The 15,224-nt window shown below is 39.5% G+C and overlaps 1 protein-coding gene across 1 annotated transcript in view; it reads left to right on the top strand.

Annotated features, from left to right (window-relative positions):
• Positions 1 to 15,224, top strand: part of LOC148163804 (uncharacterized) — a 124,349-nt gene that overhangs the window by 71,896 nt on the left and 37,229 nt on the right. Inside the window, 4 exon segments of the mRNA XM_088025735.1 lie at positions 8,803 to 8,863; positions 8,866 to 8,958; positions 11,114 to 11,172; positions 11,174 to 11,337. Of these exon segments, the coding sequence (XP_087881861.1) occupies positions 8,803 to 8,863; positions 8,866 to 8,958; positions 11,114 to 11,172; positions 11,174 to 11,337 (377 nt within the window).

Here is a 15,224-nt window from a genome sequence, read left to right as displayed (position 1 = left end):
AGCTTTGTAATAGAGCTTGAAGTCAGGAATTGTGGTGCCACCAGCTTTGGTTTTCTTTTTCAACATTCCTTTGGCTTGTCAGTGTCTTTTCTGGTTCCATGCAAATTTTAGGATTATTTGTTCCAGCTCTGTGAAAAAAGTTGATGGTATTTTGATAGGGATTGCATTGAATGTATAGATTGCTTTAGGTAGCATAGATATTTTAACAATATTTGTTATTCCAATTCATGAGCATGGAATGTTTTTCCATTTCTTTCTGTCTTCCTCAATTTTTTTCATGGGTATTCTATAGTTTTCTGAATACAAATCCTTTGCTTCTTTGGTTAGGTTTATTCCTAGGTATCTTATGGTTTTGGGTGCAATTATAAATGGGATTGACTCCTTAATTCCTCTTTTTTCAGTCTCATTGTTGGTGTATAGAAACACAACTGATTTCTGTGCATTGATTTTATATCCTGCCACTTTGCTGAATTCCTGTGTGAGGTCTAGCAATTTTGGGGTGGAGTCTTTTGGGTTTTCCACATAAAGTATCATGTCATCTGCGAAGAGTGAGGGTTTGATTTATTCTTTGTTAATTTGGATGCCTTTTATATCTTTTTGTTGTCTGATTGCTGAGGCTAGGACCTCTAGTACTATGTTGAATAACAGTAGTGATAGTGGACATCCCTGCTGAGTCCCTGACATTAGGGAAAAAGCTCTTGGTTTTTCCCCATTGAGAATGATATTCACTATGGACTTTTCATATGTGGCTTTTATGATATTGAGGTATATTCCCTGTATCCCTACACTGTGAAGAGTTTGAATCAAGAAAAAATGTTGTACTTTGTCAAATGCTTTTTCTGCATCTATTGAGAAGATCATATAGTTCTTGTCCTCTCTTTTATTAATGTAGTATATCACATTGATTGATTTGTGGATGTTGAACCACCCTTGCAGCCCAGGAATAAATCCCACTTGGTTGTGCTGAATAATCCTTTTAATGTACCGTTGGATCCTATTGGCTAGTATCTTGGTAAGAATTTTGGCATCCATGTTCATCAGGGATATTGGTCTATAATTCTCCTTTTTGGTGGAGTCTTTGACTGATTTTGGGACCAAGGTAATGTTGGCCTCATAGAAAGAATTTGGAAGTTTTCCTTCCATTTCTATTTTTTGAAACAGCTTCAGAAGAAGAGGTATTAATTCTTCTTTAAATGTTTGGTAGAATTCCCCTGGGAAGCCATCTGTCCCTAGACTCTTCTTTCTTGGGAGATTTTTGATTACTGCTTCAATTTCCTTGCTGGTTATGGGTCTGTTCAGGTTTATATTTCTTCCCGTTCCAGTTTTGGTAGTTTATACATCTCTAGGAATGCATCCATTTCTTCCTAATTTGTTGACATATAGTTGCTCATAATATGTTCTTATAATCGTTTGTATTTCTTTGGTGTTGGTTGTGATCTCTCCTCTTTCATTCATGATTTTATTTTTTGGGATCCTTTCTCTTTTCTTTTTGATAAGTCTGGCCAGGGGTTTATCAATCTTATTAACTCTTTCAAAGAACCAGCTCCTAGTTTTGTTGATCTGTTCTACTGTTATTTTGTTTTCTTTTTCATTGATTTCTGCTCTGATCTTTATTATTTCTCTTCTCCTGCTGGGTTTAGGCTTTATTTGCTGTTCTTTCTCCAGCTCCTTTAAGTGTAAGTTTAGCTTGTGTATTTGAGACCTTTCTTATTTCTTGAGAAAGGCTTGTATTGCTATATAGTTCCCTCTTAGGACCGCCTTTGCTGCATCCCAAAGGTTTTGAACAGTTGTGTTTTCTTTTTTGTTTGTTTCCATGAATTTTAAAATTCTTCTTTAATTTCCTGGTTGACCCATTCACTCTTTGGTAGGATGCTCTTTAGCTTCGATGTATTTGAGTTCTTTCCAACTTTCCTCTTGTGATTTAGTTCCAGTTTCAAAGCACTGTGATTTGAAAATATGCAGGGAATCATCCCAATCTTTGGGTACTGGTTGAGACCTGATTTGTGACCCAGTATGTGATCTATTCTGGAGAATGTTCCATGTGCACTACAGAAGAATGTGTATTCTGTTACTTTAGGATGGAATGCTCTGAACATATCTGTGAAGTCCATCTGGTCCAGTGTGTCATTCAAAGCCTTTGTTTCCTTGTTGATCTTCTGCTTAGATGATCTGTCTGTAGTCATGCACTGAAATAAAGTTTTCAGACACCAATCTCAGCGGCCGTGCAGAGCTGCCTCTGCAAGGGAGAGCAGCAGCAGCTGAATCCTGCACATAGCTTTTATTTTGTTTTTTTTATCAAAAAACCAAGGACAGATGCCTCAAAGTGTGGGAAAGGAGTACGAAGGGATGGCAAATATCTTGAAGCAGGCTTGCATTCTCCTCTATGTGTAGGCACGCAGGGAGTCAGTCATGGGATAAGGGAGGAGTGGGATGTTTGGGCTAGCAGTTGCCAGGTGCAGAAAGGGGGGACTGAGGGTCACATTCTTTCATAGCTCCTAACTTATGCCCTGCCCCTGGGGATTGTGGGATCCTGCTTCTACCGAGGCATTGCGTTCAATAGCTCGAGAATAGGAAAGCTGCTGACATTTCAACTGCCTCCATAATCACTCCTTAGGGCTTACAATATATTTTCTAAGAATCCACAATCTATCCATTGCAGTGAGTGGGGTGTTAAAGTATTGTATTGTATTATTATCAATGTAATAATTAATAATGTAAATCAATGTAATAATTAATGTAATAATCAATGTAATAATATCAATGTAAATAAATATTTACAATTGTTTGATCTTCTTGTTGGATATGTTTAATTATGAAATACTATCCTTCCTCATCTCTTATTACAGTCTGGTTTAAAATCTAATTTGTCTGATATAAGGATTGCTACTCCAGTTTTCTTTTGATGTCCATTAGCATGATAAATCGTTTTCTACCCCCTTACTTTGACTCTGGAGGTGTCTTTGGGTCCAGAACGAGACTCTTGCAGACAGCATATTGATGGGTCTTGCTTTTTTTATATAATCTGATACCCTGTGTCTTTTGATTGGGGCATTTAGCCCATTTACATTCAGGGTAACTATTGAAAGATATTGGAGCGCCTGGGCATGATCCCAGGGTCCTGGGATTGAGCCCCGCATTGGGCTCCCTGCTCAATTTTATTGCCTATAAGGTGAGTGTTACTGTATATTGTCTCTGTTCTATGTTATTGGTCTATATTACTTTTGGGCTCTCTCTTTGCTTAGAGGACCCCTTTGAATATTTCTTATAGGGCTGGTTTGGTGATCACAAATTCTTTTAGTTTCTATTTGTCCTGGATGCTTTTTATCACTCCTTCTATTTTGAATGACATCCTAGCTGGATAAAGTATTCTTGGCTGCATATTTTTCTCGTTTAGCACCCTGAATATATCATTCCAGTCCTTTCTGGCCTGCCAGGTCTCCAGTGGATAGGTCTGCTGCCAATCTAATGTTTCTACACTTGCAGGTTAAAGATCTTGTGTCCTGAACTGCTTTCAGGATTTTCTCTTTGTCTATGAGATTTGTAGGTTTTACTATTAGATGTTGGGGTGTTGACCTATTTTTATTGATTTTAAGGGGGGGGTTCTCTGTGCCTCCTGGATTTTGATTCCTGTTTCCTTCCCCAGATTAGGGAAGTTCTCCACTATAATTTGCCCCAATATACCTTCTGCCCCTCTCTTTTTCTTCTTCTTCTAGGATCCCGATTATTCTCCTATTGTTTCACTTCATGGTATCACTTATCTCTCGAATTCTTCCCTCGTGATCCAATAGTTTTTTTTTTTCTCAGCTTCTTTATTCTCCATTATTTGGTCTTCGATTTCACTAATTCACTCTTCTGCCTCATTTATCCTAGCAGTTACACCTCCATTTTTTATTGCATCTCATTAATAGCCTTTTTTATTTCGACTTGGTTAGATTTTAGTTTTTTTATTTCTCCAGAAAGGGATTCTCTAGTGTCTTCTATGCTTTTTTTCAAGCCCAGCTAGTATCTTTATAATCGTTATTCTGAACTCTAGTTCCAACATCTTACTTATATCCATGCTGATTAGGTTCCTGGCAATCAGTACTGCCTCCTGTTCTCTTTTTTGAGGTGAGTTTTTCCATCTTGTCATTCTGTCCAGAGAAGCATAGATGAATGAGAGAACAACATACTAAAATGGCAACAATGACCCAGAGAAATATACACTAAACAAATCAGAAGAGACCTGAAACTGAAAAAATAAATTAAAAAAAAAGAGAGAGAATATAATCAGACAGCTGAACAAAACAGAGCAATACACTGGATCCTGTGTGTATTTTGGTCTGTTTGTTAGAAAACTAGATCCCAAAACTGTAAAGAAAGAAAAACTTATATATGTAGAAAAATAAGATTAAATACAATGAAAGGATAGAATGTAACTCTAAAAATGAAAATTAAAAGAAAAAATAAGGAATATAAACTGACAGGTGAAGAGAATGGAGCCATACACTAGATTCTAGGTGTATTTTGGTCTGTTAGAAGAAACTGCATCCCAAAATTGTAAAGAAAAGCTTATATATATACAAAAATATAATTAAATACAATGAAAGGATAGAATGTAACTGTAAAAAGGAAAATTAAAAACAATTTTTTAAAAAAGGGTGGATAAAATAGGAAACTGGTTGAAAAAGGAAAGAGAAAAAAATTAAAATTGAAAGACTACATAGTTGTGGGGAAAAAATCCATGAATTCTATATGATTTTCCCCTAGCGCTGGAGTTTTGCTGTTCTCAATGATGGGTATGCTTGGTCTTAGCTGGATGTTCTTGCTGGTCTTCTGGGGGACGGGCTTGTTGTGTTGATTCTCAAGCGTCTTTGCCTCGGGTGGAATTGCACCACCCTTGCCAGGGGGCCAGGCTAAGTAAGTGGCTCTGGATTGCTCTGTGTGGCTTTTGTTCCCTGAAGGCTTTCCTCGAAGCTTTAGAGGATGAGAATGAAAATGGTGGCCTCCCAATCTCCAGCCCCAGTGGAAAGCTCAGGGCCCCACTCCTCAGTATGCCCTCAGGGAAAAGCAGTCAGTCACTCCTGTCCTCCCTGGTCTCTGTCTGCACTCCGTGTTCACCCAGCCTGTGACCGAGTATTTCTATCTCAGGCACACAACCCCTTTTCGAGTCTCCAAACCCTGTAGACTCCTGCAGTGTGCTCCCACACTGCTCCTCCCGGGGGAGGAAGGAGGATCTCTCTGCAGTTCAGCCACTGCCTGGGCCCCTACTCTGAGAGAAGTCACCCAACCATGCCGGGGTTTGGGGTATATGGCAATTCTGGGCTGAGAGCCCACTTCTGGGCTCGCTGATTGCAGCCGGCTTCCCTGCTTCGATGCCTGGGAGCTCTGCCACACTCAGGCACCCCCAGTCTTCCTGTGACTGCAGGGATCCTGAGACCACACTGTCCCACCTAGGATTCTGCCCTGCTTCGCCACCTGAGCACCTCTCAGGCAGGGCGTCCCTCACCAGAGTAGACTTTCAAAAGTTCTGATTTTGTGCTCCACTACTATATCACTTCCTGGTGCTGGCTTATAGAGGCTCCCTCCCCTGCAGTTTATCTTCCAATATATCACCTCTGATTCATTTCTCCACACCTCCTACCTTGTAGAAATGGTCCCTTTTCTATTTGTAGAATTGCAGCTATTCTTTTCTTGGATCTCTGGTTGAGTTCGCAGGTGTTCAGAACGATTTGATAGCTATCTAGCTGAATTCCTGGGACCAGATGAAACTAAGGTCTCCTACTCCTCTGCCATCTTGGACTATCTCAGATTCCCAACCAGAACTTTCATACACTGCTGGAGGAAATGTAAAATGGTACAGCCAATGTGGAAAAATTTTAGCACTTTATAAAATTAAAGTTATACCTACCATGTGACCCAGCAATTCCATTCCTAGGTATTTATTTACTCAAGGAGAGTCACCTATTTTCCCACAAAGACTTCTACATGAATGTTCATAGCATCTTTATTCATAATTTAAAAAAACTGGTAACAACCCAAACACACATCAGCTGGTTAATGGTACATATATACAATGGAATATCACTAATAAAAAGGAATGAGCCATTGCTAAACAAAAACAGATAAAATCTTAAAAACATTATGCTTAGCGAAAGAAGCCAGAAATGAAAGAGCACACGCTATATGATTCCAGTTATGTGAATATTGAAGATCCTTTGAGTCCAAGGGTGTTGTTTGCAAAGGGGAAGGAGAGAAATTTGGAAGATGTTGGAAATGCTCTAGATTTTGATTATGGTGGTGTTCACAGGGGTATACATTTGTCAAAACTCATCAAACAACACACTTTAATGGGTGCTGTTTATTATATGTAAAATATACCTCAAAAAAGTTGATAAGCCAAAAAAAAAAAAAGACTTCAAAAAGAAGCAGGTTCAGTGTAGGGTCAAGTAGAAGAAGAGATCTGTGGAAGAGTCACACTTTGAGCATCAGATGGATATGGCAAGGGACATGAATTCGAGAGGACTGGGATATGTTGCCAAATTGTCTGATTTTGAGCCCTTATTCTTTGAAGTGGTACAGAAAGGGGAAATGCAAGGGGCTTTTTCATGTTATTTCATTCTTTTTTAAGAATGAAATAACGTGTAACCATTTGTTCTTACTGCTCAGTCTGTTAATTATACAAACTCAAAAAAAAAATAATTCCTACAGAGTCTATGTTCCTTTAGGAGAGGCAGGATGTTTCAAAATTTTTAGGTTCATGTATTACCTCTTTGGTAATACATTTACTAGTCATTTGAAAAAAACACTTCTGCTTTTACATTTTCAAAAACTTACTTCTCACAGATGTTGGTCATGCCTGTGAACTATTTCATCAACTCCATATACAGTCTTTCCTTGTTAGCAAATTCTGTTTTTTTTTTAGCAACTCTTGGAGAATTTTGTCAATTTCATTCTATTAAAAGAAAACATCTAGAGAAATTTGCTTTGGTTGTGATTAACCGATTCAGTAAACATGTGATGGGGAGAGGCTTTCAAAAGCAAAGAACCAGTGCAAAGGGTTCTGATGTCTGATTATTATAGACCAAATTTCTTAAAATTCCTGCTATCCACTTCATTAATCACTTCATGGGTTATGCAATTCTGTACTTTCTTCAAATTCTTCCTGGGTTCTGCTCATCTTTCATATCTTCACCAGGCTCTGTCATAACACCCAATTGGAAAATGAGTTAAGTATACAGTTATGTGCACTTTTTAATATGTAAATATGAAAACGTCCATCTAATTATATATACTTAATGAATGTATATAAAACGGATATGTTTTAGTCACATTTAGTCACATAAGCTCATCCAAACCTAAGTAACCAGTCTATATGCCCAATTATTATGAAAAGATCACACATACTGCTCACTATAACTATAAATTTTAAAGTCTAATATCTTCATGATGTACATCTTTGTAACTTTCTTCTGCTAAGTAGAAACTCAACATTATGAATGTTAACTTTTCTACTTAAGCTTTTGTAACACCATGCTTATATCTACATAATCCTTGTGCTGTACTGTAATTGTTTTGTTTTTGTTTTAACATAGTTGACACACAACATTACTTATTTTTGGCATACAACATAGTGATTTAACTTCTCTATACCTTATACTAGGCTCACCACATGTGTAGCCACCATCTGTTACCATCCAACACCATGACAATATCATGGACTGTATTCCTTATTCCGTGCCTTTTATTCCCATGACTTATTCATTCCATAACTAGAAGCCTGTATCTCCCATTTCTCTCCACCTATTTTGCCCCTTTCCCCACCCCCGTCTCTCTGGCAGCCATCAGTTTGTTCTCTATATGTATAGGTCTGAGTCTACTTTTTGTTTGTTTGTTTATTCATTTGTTTTGTTTTTAGATTTCATATATAAGTGAAATCATATGGTATTTGTCTTTCTCAATCTGATTTATTTCACTTAGCATAATACCCTCTAGGTCCATTCATGTTGCAAATGGCAAGACCTCATCCTTTTATATGGCGTCATAATATCCCATTATGAATATTACTATATCTTCCTTATCCATCCATCTATTGATGGATGCTTAGGTTGCATCCATATCTTGGCTATTGTAAATAATACTGTAATAAACATAGGGGTGCGTATATCTTTTTGAATTAGTGTTTTCATCTTCTTTGGGCAAATACCCAGTAGTGGAATTATTGGATCATATGGTATTTCTAATTTTATTTTATTTTATTTTTTTTAAAGATTTTATTTATTTATTTGACAGAGAGAGACACAGCGAGAGAGGGAACACAAGCAGGGGGAGAGGGAGAGAGAGAAGCAGGCTTCCCGCCAAGCAGGGAGCCTGATGCGGGGCTCGATCCCAGGACCCTGGGATCATGACCTGAGCCGAAGGCAGATGCCCAACAACTGAGCCACCCAGGCGCCCTGGTATTTCTAATTTTAATGTGATGATTTACTCATCTAGTTTTTCCACAGACTGTGAGCTCCTTCAGGATAAGGACCATGGCTTTTTCTTCCCCACTTTTTGTTGTGGTAAAATACACATCACACAAAATTTACCATCTTAACAATTTTTAAATGCATAATTCAATGGCATTAAGTATATTCACAAGGGAACATGACTTTTATATATATCTGTAGTCTTAGTTTCTGGCACAGTGCCTTTTATGTGTTTTTGTCACTCGATAAACATTTGTTGATTGAATGAATAAGTAAAGAATCGAATGAATTAATGTTTTATAACCATATAAGAAGTAATCTACATGAATTATAATATATATAATTTCCTGTTTTGAAGCCTTCAAGTTTAACAGACACAATGAAAATAGCTACATTTGATCCTGTAAGGGACCTAAGCCCTTTGACATCCCAACAGTTATTAAATTAAGAAGGCTACAGAAGAAAGTCAAGCATATCCTATTTCACTGGCTGGATTACTACAGATTTGCACTGGGTCAGTTATGGAATCCATTGTTTTAATCCACATAACCTGTTCCCATCATTCAGACTTCCAGAAGATCAACATTCAAATGCCTCTTCCTTCCAAGGTTCCCAAGGTAGTGAGTTTGTAAATTGTAAAGGAGTATGCATACAGATTCTTATCATGGATCCAGGTGATTAGCCATAGCAAAAAAAAAAAAAAAAAAAAAAAAAAAAAAAATCAAAGGAGATGACTCTAATTTCATTTCCTTTCTCTCTCTTTTTTTTAAGATTTTTTTATTTATTCATTCGAGACACAGAGATACAGAGAGAGAGAGAGAGAGAACATGAGCAGGGGGAGAAGCAGAGGGAGGGGGAGAAGCAGGTTTCCCACTGAGCAGGGAGCCCGATGCGGGGCTCCATCCCAGGACCCCGCAATCATGACCTGAGCTGAAGGCAGACGCTTAACCATCTGAGCCACCCAGGCGCCCCTTCCTTTCTCTTTTTGGAGAAGATAATCAATTTGATTAACCATGTTTTCATAGGGAAGGTGCTTTCATATTCATATTTGGGATCAGAAAATACTCTTACCCCTCAACCAGCATAGTTCAGTCTCCCCACCAAAACCTCAGCCCTTGCTAATGTCTTTTGTTCATTTGCTGTGTTGAAAAGAAGCCTGTGTACTCCATTAGAATGTGCTGTTGCAATATCAGCTCACAGCTGGTGTTTGATTACAGAGCCCATCAGTTTCATGTCACAGCTGATTCTCATTATTCACAGTAATTAAGTTCTATAAAGTCTCCACAAACATTGAATTAGCCAACATTGAACCATTGCTCCTAAGAAAAATACAAGGTGAGGTTCCTATGTGCCTCTGGTCACAGTATTTTTGTCAACCTATCAATACATAACCTTATTTTATGTGTTTTTGTCTGAAGACATCTTACATAATATATATTGTTGACACATTAACACTGAACTCATGGCCAATAGCGCTATAACTCATGCCTGAACTAAGCTTATTTAACACTTGTGTTTTCTCTATAAGGACCATCAGAGCCTTCTTACGCTTTGGAATGCAAGGCAGCACTTCAGTACTACACTTGCAGTCCATTTTAAACAGCAAAATCACCAACAAAAAGCACAAAAATGCAAAAACTTTGGCACTGAAGAAACCACGGAAAGGACACTTGCCTACAGTATGAGAGTGCAAGCAAGAAGACAGAGCATCGCCTTGATCAAATACAACTGGGAAAATGCAAGATGCAACTTAAGTTTTTCATAGCTCCGCCCATCTACAAGTGACCGTGAAAGTGCTGCAGATATTGATTTAGGGTTACAAATAAACTGTAGCCAATAGGCAAATTCACAAGTACAGAATCTGCAAACAAGGAGGATTGACTGTAAGCAAAATCCAAAAGGCAAGCTTCTCCACTTGAGGAAGTAATTTGCTACTCATGATGCCATATAGTAGAGTATCCCAAAGGATTTGCCACAAATATTTTACACAGGAACTATGAAATGGAAATCCTTAGTCCTCAGGGCATTGACTGGGTGGGGTGATTGAGCCCCTGGGATGGTTGATTCCACCTGTAAGCAGCCTAGTAAGTTTACCACAATGTGCCATACCAATACATCATATTTTCTTTTTTTATATTAGATTTTCTATGATAAGAATCTATATGTATAAGGGTTGACAGCCTACAGTTTTCTAGGTGATTAAAAAAGAGGCTAGGAAGCATTGGTCTATTGCGTGGTCAAAGCACAGTCTTTAGATTTAAACAGACCTGTTCAAAGCCTGGTTCTGCCTCTTTCTAACTGGGTGAACATGGACTTATCTGTGATATCATGAAAGTAAGAGTACTCACCTCAGGAGGGTACTTACTTCAGTTGGATAATGCATTTAAAGTGTTCGGCACATTACCTGGTACAAGGTAAGCACAGACAAACCAACTCCCATGGATTAGATTTGTTGATAACCTAGACATTTTCCTTATTACATAGATGCTCTGTATCCCCTGGGCAGCTAAGAAGTGCATTTAAAATAAGAGAACCAACAGAAAGGTACTTCTGTAAGTGGGTGAAGGAGCATCCAGATTACTGCAGACAACTTAACCCATACAGCTCAGCCTAGAGATACCTTGGTCCACTAAAGGTTTTCAGTGATGTGTATTCTGTTTACATTTCAGGAGTAGAATCCCTGCACATTGGCAAAATACCCAAGTTTCCAAAAAAAGTGATCGGGAAACAAAGTCTCATCAGCAAGATTTCTTCTGAAACAAAGTGCAAAAGAAAAAGATGAGAATAAGGAGTATCTTCGATACCGGAATACCTTCCTAAAACTGAAAGATGTCTTTAAGCCTGAGCCTCTCTTTCGCACCCAGAAGACCCCAGTCAGCAATCAGTCCTTTAGGTACTGGCCTCATTTGTCTTAATAATTCATAATACAGTTTATATTCGGAAGAGCTTCAGTTGGATGTCTCATTCAGTCCACCCACAAATGCTGAGCAAGACCTGTTAAGTTGCTTCACACAAGAGTTCTTTCTAAGCAGGGTGGGTTAAGGTGTTGCCACTTATGTTCTATCAATGAAATATTTCCTAAAAGTGGGACACATTTACATGCCTAGATTCAAGCATTTGTGTTCTCTCCACCCTGTTTCCCAAGAGGAATTCAAATCAATCTGGAATCAAGACTCAGTTTGTTTTCATCTCTTTGGTGAGCACATATTTGAAACCTGACCATATATTTCGTCTGAAAACTCCTGACTCTGTGTTTGGTGATGGTAAATGAGGGCCAGGAGTTATTGCTTCCCTTGCCTTCTCACAAAGGTCTCCTGAGAGAAATGTGTCCTTGTTTTCTTCATCAAGATAAAAAGCCAGGTTCTCTATGCATTTGTATCTCTGAGACTAGCTACCAAACAGGGATGCTTCCCACCTCAGGTGTCATCTCCATCCAGGTTCAGGTGGCAGGGGAGGGGGGGGGATGTGGGAGGGTTAAGTTGTCTCTACACTGCAATATATACTGGGTAGCAGCCTTTGGAAGCCACAGAAGAAGCCTCGCCCCCTCCCACCACAGGTACTGCAGGCCAGCTTGGCGGACATCTGCTAAGACCCCCAGGAACTGAAAATGCCAATCCTAATATTGCTTCAGTAACATTATTGAAAACAATAAATTTAAAGAAAAGTGGCAAATGCCATGAGGGAATATTTCTTGTATTTAAAGCATAGGCAGGGGCGCCTGGGTGTCTCAGTTGGTTAAGTGTCTGCCTTCAACTCAGGCCATGGTCCTGGGATCCAGCCCCACTTTGAGCTCCCTGATCAGCGGGGAGCCTGCTTCTCCCTCTCCCTCTGCCCCTCCCCCCGCTCACGCTCTCTCTCTCTCTCTCTCTCTCTCTCTCTCAAATAAACAAAATCTTAAAAAAAAATAAAACATTGGTAGCAGACTTCATAAATGCCACTAAGCAAGCAGTCCTACCTGACACCTGGCCATGGAATGAATTTATTCAACCAAAAACTGTCATCTGCTGCCCACAGGCGGGTGGACAATCAGCAATACAAAGACTTGGTCCCTGTCCTCCAAAGACTTCAAAGGATTAATGTATACCATTAATCAATGGAAACTGAGGAAGTAAGTGCTATCAGGGCAGAAGCAATAGAATGCTGGAGAAATTTTGTGGAGGGGGAAATTTCTTTCTTAGAAAGGATTTTTTCCAGGAGCCTTTGAATAGGGTGTGGAGTGACTGGGAGAGTTGGGATATGCAAGTGGGGAGAGATGGTACTCCAGGGGGATGGATAAGAAGGGCGGTGATGGTAGTAATAACGTCAGGGATGGTTAACATTTACTGAGTGCGCACTAGACACTAGGTGCCATGCAAAACACTGTATTTGCAGGATTTAATTGGATTCTCACGACACACCCAAGGAGTACAATTATCATGAAGCCCATTCTCTGCCCTCTCCACCCCGCAAAGACACAGCTAGTGAGCAGAGCAGGGATTTGAGCAAAGGCATATAGAGGTGCCAGTGCAGGTGAATTGGAGGAATGCTGGGCGGTTTGGCTTTGCTGGTTCTTAGGGTATGGAAGATAGCATAAGCAGGATTGCGGCCAGGTGATGCAGGTCCTTGACCCCAGGCCAGAATTGGGTACAAGTAGCAAAATTATCCAAATCCTTTAAAACCCGCAGGGATGCAGCAAGCAGACACGGTGGGAGGCAGGCCTAAGATGTTTATTCAGACCTTCAAATTTCGTGTGAAAAGTCAAAGTCCAGTCATTTCACATTTAAATGTAGAATTATTTTTATGCCTCAGTTTTATGTTGCAATGATACCTGAAGAGATTAATATTAATTCAATAAGGGTTCCATTTATTTCTGTAAAAACTTAATGGAAACTTTTAAATCTGCAGTAGGACTCTAAATCTTGAAATAAGCATAAAGGCTTAAGCACCATGCATGAGAAAATCCATCTTCCGTGCCCTTCTCTATATGGTTTCCATGCTCTAGTTCGATTTCCAGCCAAATCCTGTGCATGGAGGACAGGCCGACACCAGGCAGAGGGAAAACAGCGTAACACCCTGATGACACACTAGCAGAGTATATTGGTTAACGAGACTTCAGCTATCACGTACCTCTCTAAGCCTCTGTTTCTCTATCCACAGAATGGGGATAATAATACCTACTTTACAAGATTGTGAAAGAATTAAAGAGGGTGAAGCATGTCAAGTTTTTACTACTGTCTACCACCCCATAACGGCCCAATGTAAGACAGTTAATATAAGCCAGCCTGTTAGTAAGAGATATATACTATTTTATTGTGTGCTTAAGAAATTCAGATTGGCGGGGCACCTCGGTGGCTCAGTCATTAAGCATCTGCCTTCAGCTCAGGTCATGGTCCCAGGGTCCTAAGATCGAGCCCCGCATCGGGCTTCCTGATCCACAGGAACCCTGCTTCTCCCTCTCCCTCTCCCTCTCCCTCTCCCACTCCCCCTGCTTGTGTTCCCTCTTTTGCTGTGTCTCTCTCTGTCAAATAAATAAATAAAATCTTTGAAAAAAATATTCAGATTGACTCTCTATACCTATACCTACCAATATATCGACTGTAAGTCGATATATTGAGAGTTTTGGTAATTCCCCTTACTTTTCAAAAAGTTTATTTCTATTTTGGCTAGCCCACAGACCTAATTCTTAGAGGACTGAACTGATTTCTTTCTAGCACACAGTCTATGGACCCTCCTCATGGTAACTTTGTCTTTCCATTCATTCCAATAGTCATGCATCTATCATGATGCACAGTTGAAGTTAAAACTGCCAATGTAACCCTCAAAATGCAAATTTATTGAATAAAGATGAAAAGAGCAGTAAACAGACAAAAAAATTACATCCATGTAAATGTTTTAAAAGTTTAGTAACTGTTAAGTTTTCAGATGCAGAGGTTAATGCCCAGGAAAATGCTGGTAGTTTAGCAATGTCTGGATGTCCTGAAATGCTGAAAGAAATGAACAGGTGCACAAACACATTAAGGTTTAGCTATAGGTCAGTTAACAACCCCATAAAGTCCCCACATAGTCACATTCTAGTTACAATTTCTCCTATTAAGCACTAGCAAGTTGTCATATTCTTTGCAATGGTTCACAGTCATTATTGATGGGGTTGAACTACGGGAGTAAGTTTAAATATCCCTTCATCTACAGAACCATCCATCCTATCGAGAATGTATGCAACATGCTCCAAAGAGTAAGAACAGAACTTTAAAAGCCCAGATTCTACTCAGAAAATGTGAGTGGAGTAGTGTCTGGGCAACACAATGCAGTATTTTGTACAGAATCCTGCTAAAGCTATAGCAGTCTATAACACAATATTCAGCTCCAGAACTTGCTTTGAGCACTGTCTACATAAGTGCTATTCGACAAAAGAAGTGAAATCAGCAACAGTGTGAGGCAGCATATCAGCATCTTTCTGTGGTGTGTGTCTGTGTATTGAGTGTACTTTGAGTGGGTGCGTTGTGTGTGTGTGTGTGTGTGTGTGTGTGTGTGTCTGTCTGTCTGTCTGTTTGCCCCTTCCTGCCTAGTGGGTTTTCAGTTGCCACTACCCAGAACCCTGGGGCTTCACTTTCAGAATCAGGTCCAATTATGGTGGGGTGGCATCCTGACCCATGAATATTAGGAATATTGCAGACCAATCCAGGCCAGCAAGCAGCTTGGTTTAGTCCTGGTTGATAGGCACACCAGCTGACACATTGGAATTACTCAGGGATGCTCAGAATGTGTCTTCAGAGGCCCTGCTGTTGGTATTCTCTGTATTTA

This window comes from Eumetopias jubatus, unplaced genomic scaffold (assembly GCF_037043125.1).
Source record: "Eumetopias jubatus isolate StellerSeaLion01/CBP00866 unplaced genomic scaffold, mEumJub1_p1.0 scaffold_8, whole genome shotgun sequence".
Lineage (NCBI taxonomy): Eukaryota > Metazoa > Chordata > Mammalia > Carnivora > Otariidae > Eumetopias > Eumetopias jubatus.
This window is presented reverse-complemented; position numbering and strand designations above follow the sequence as displayed.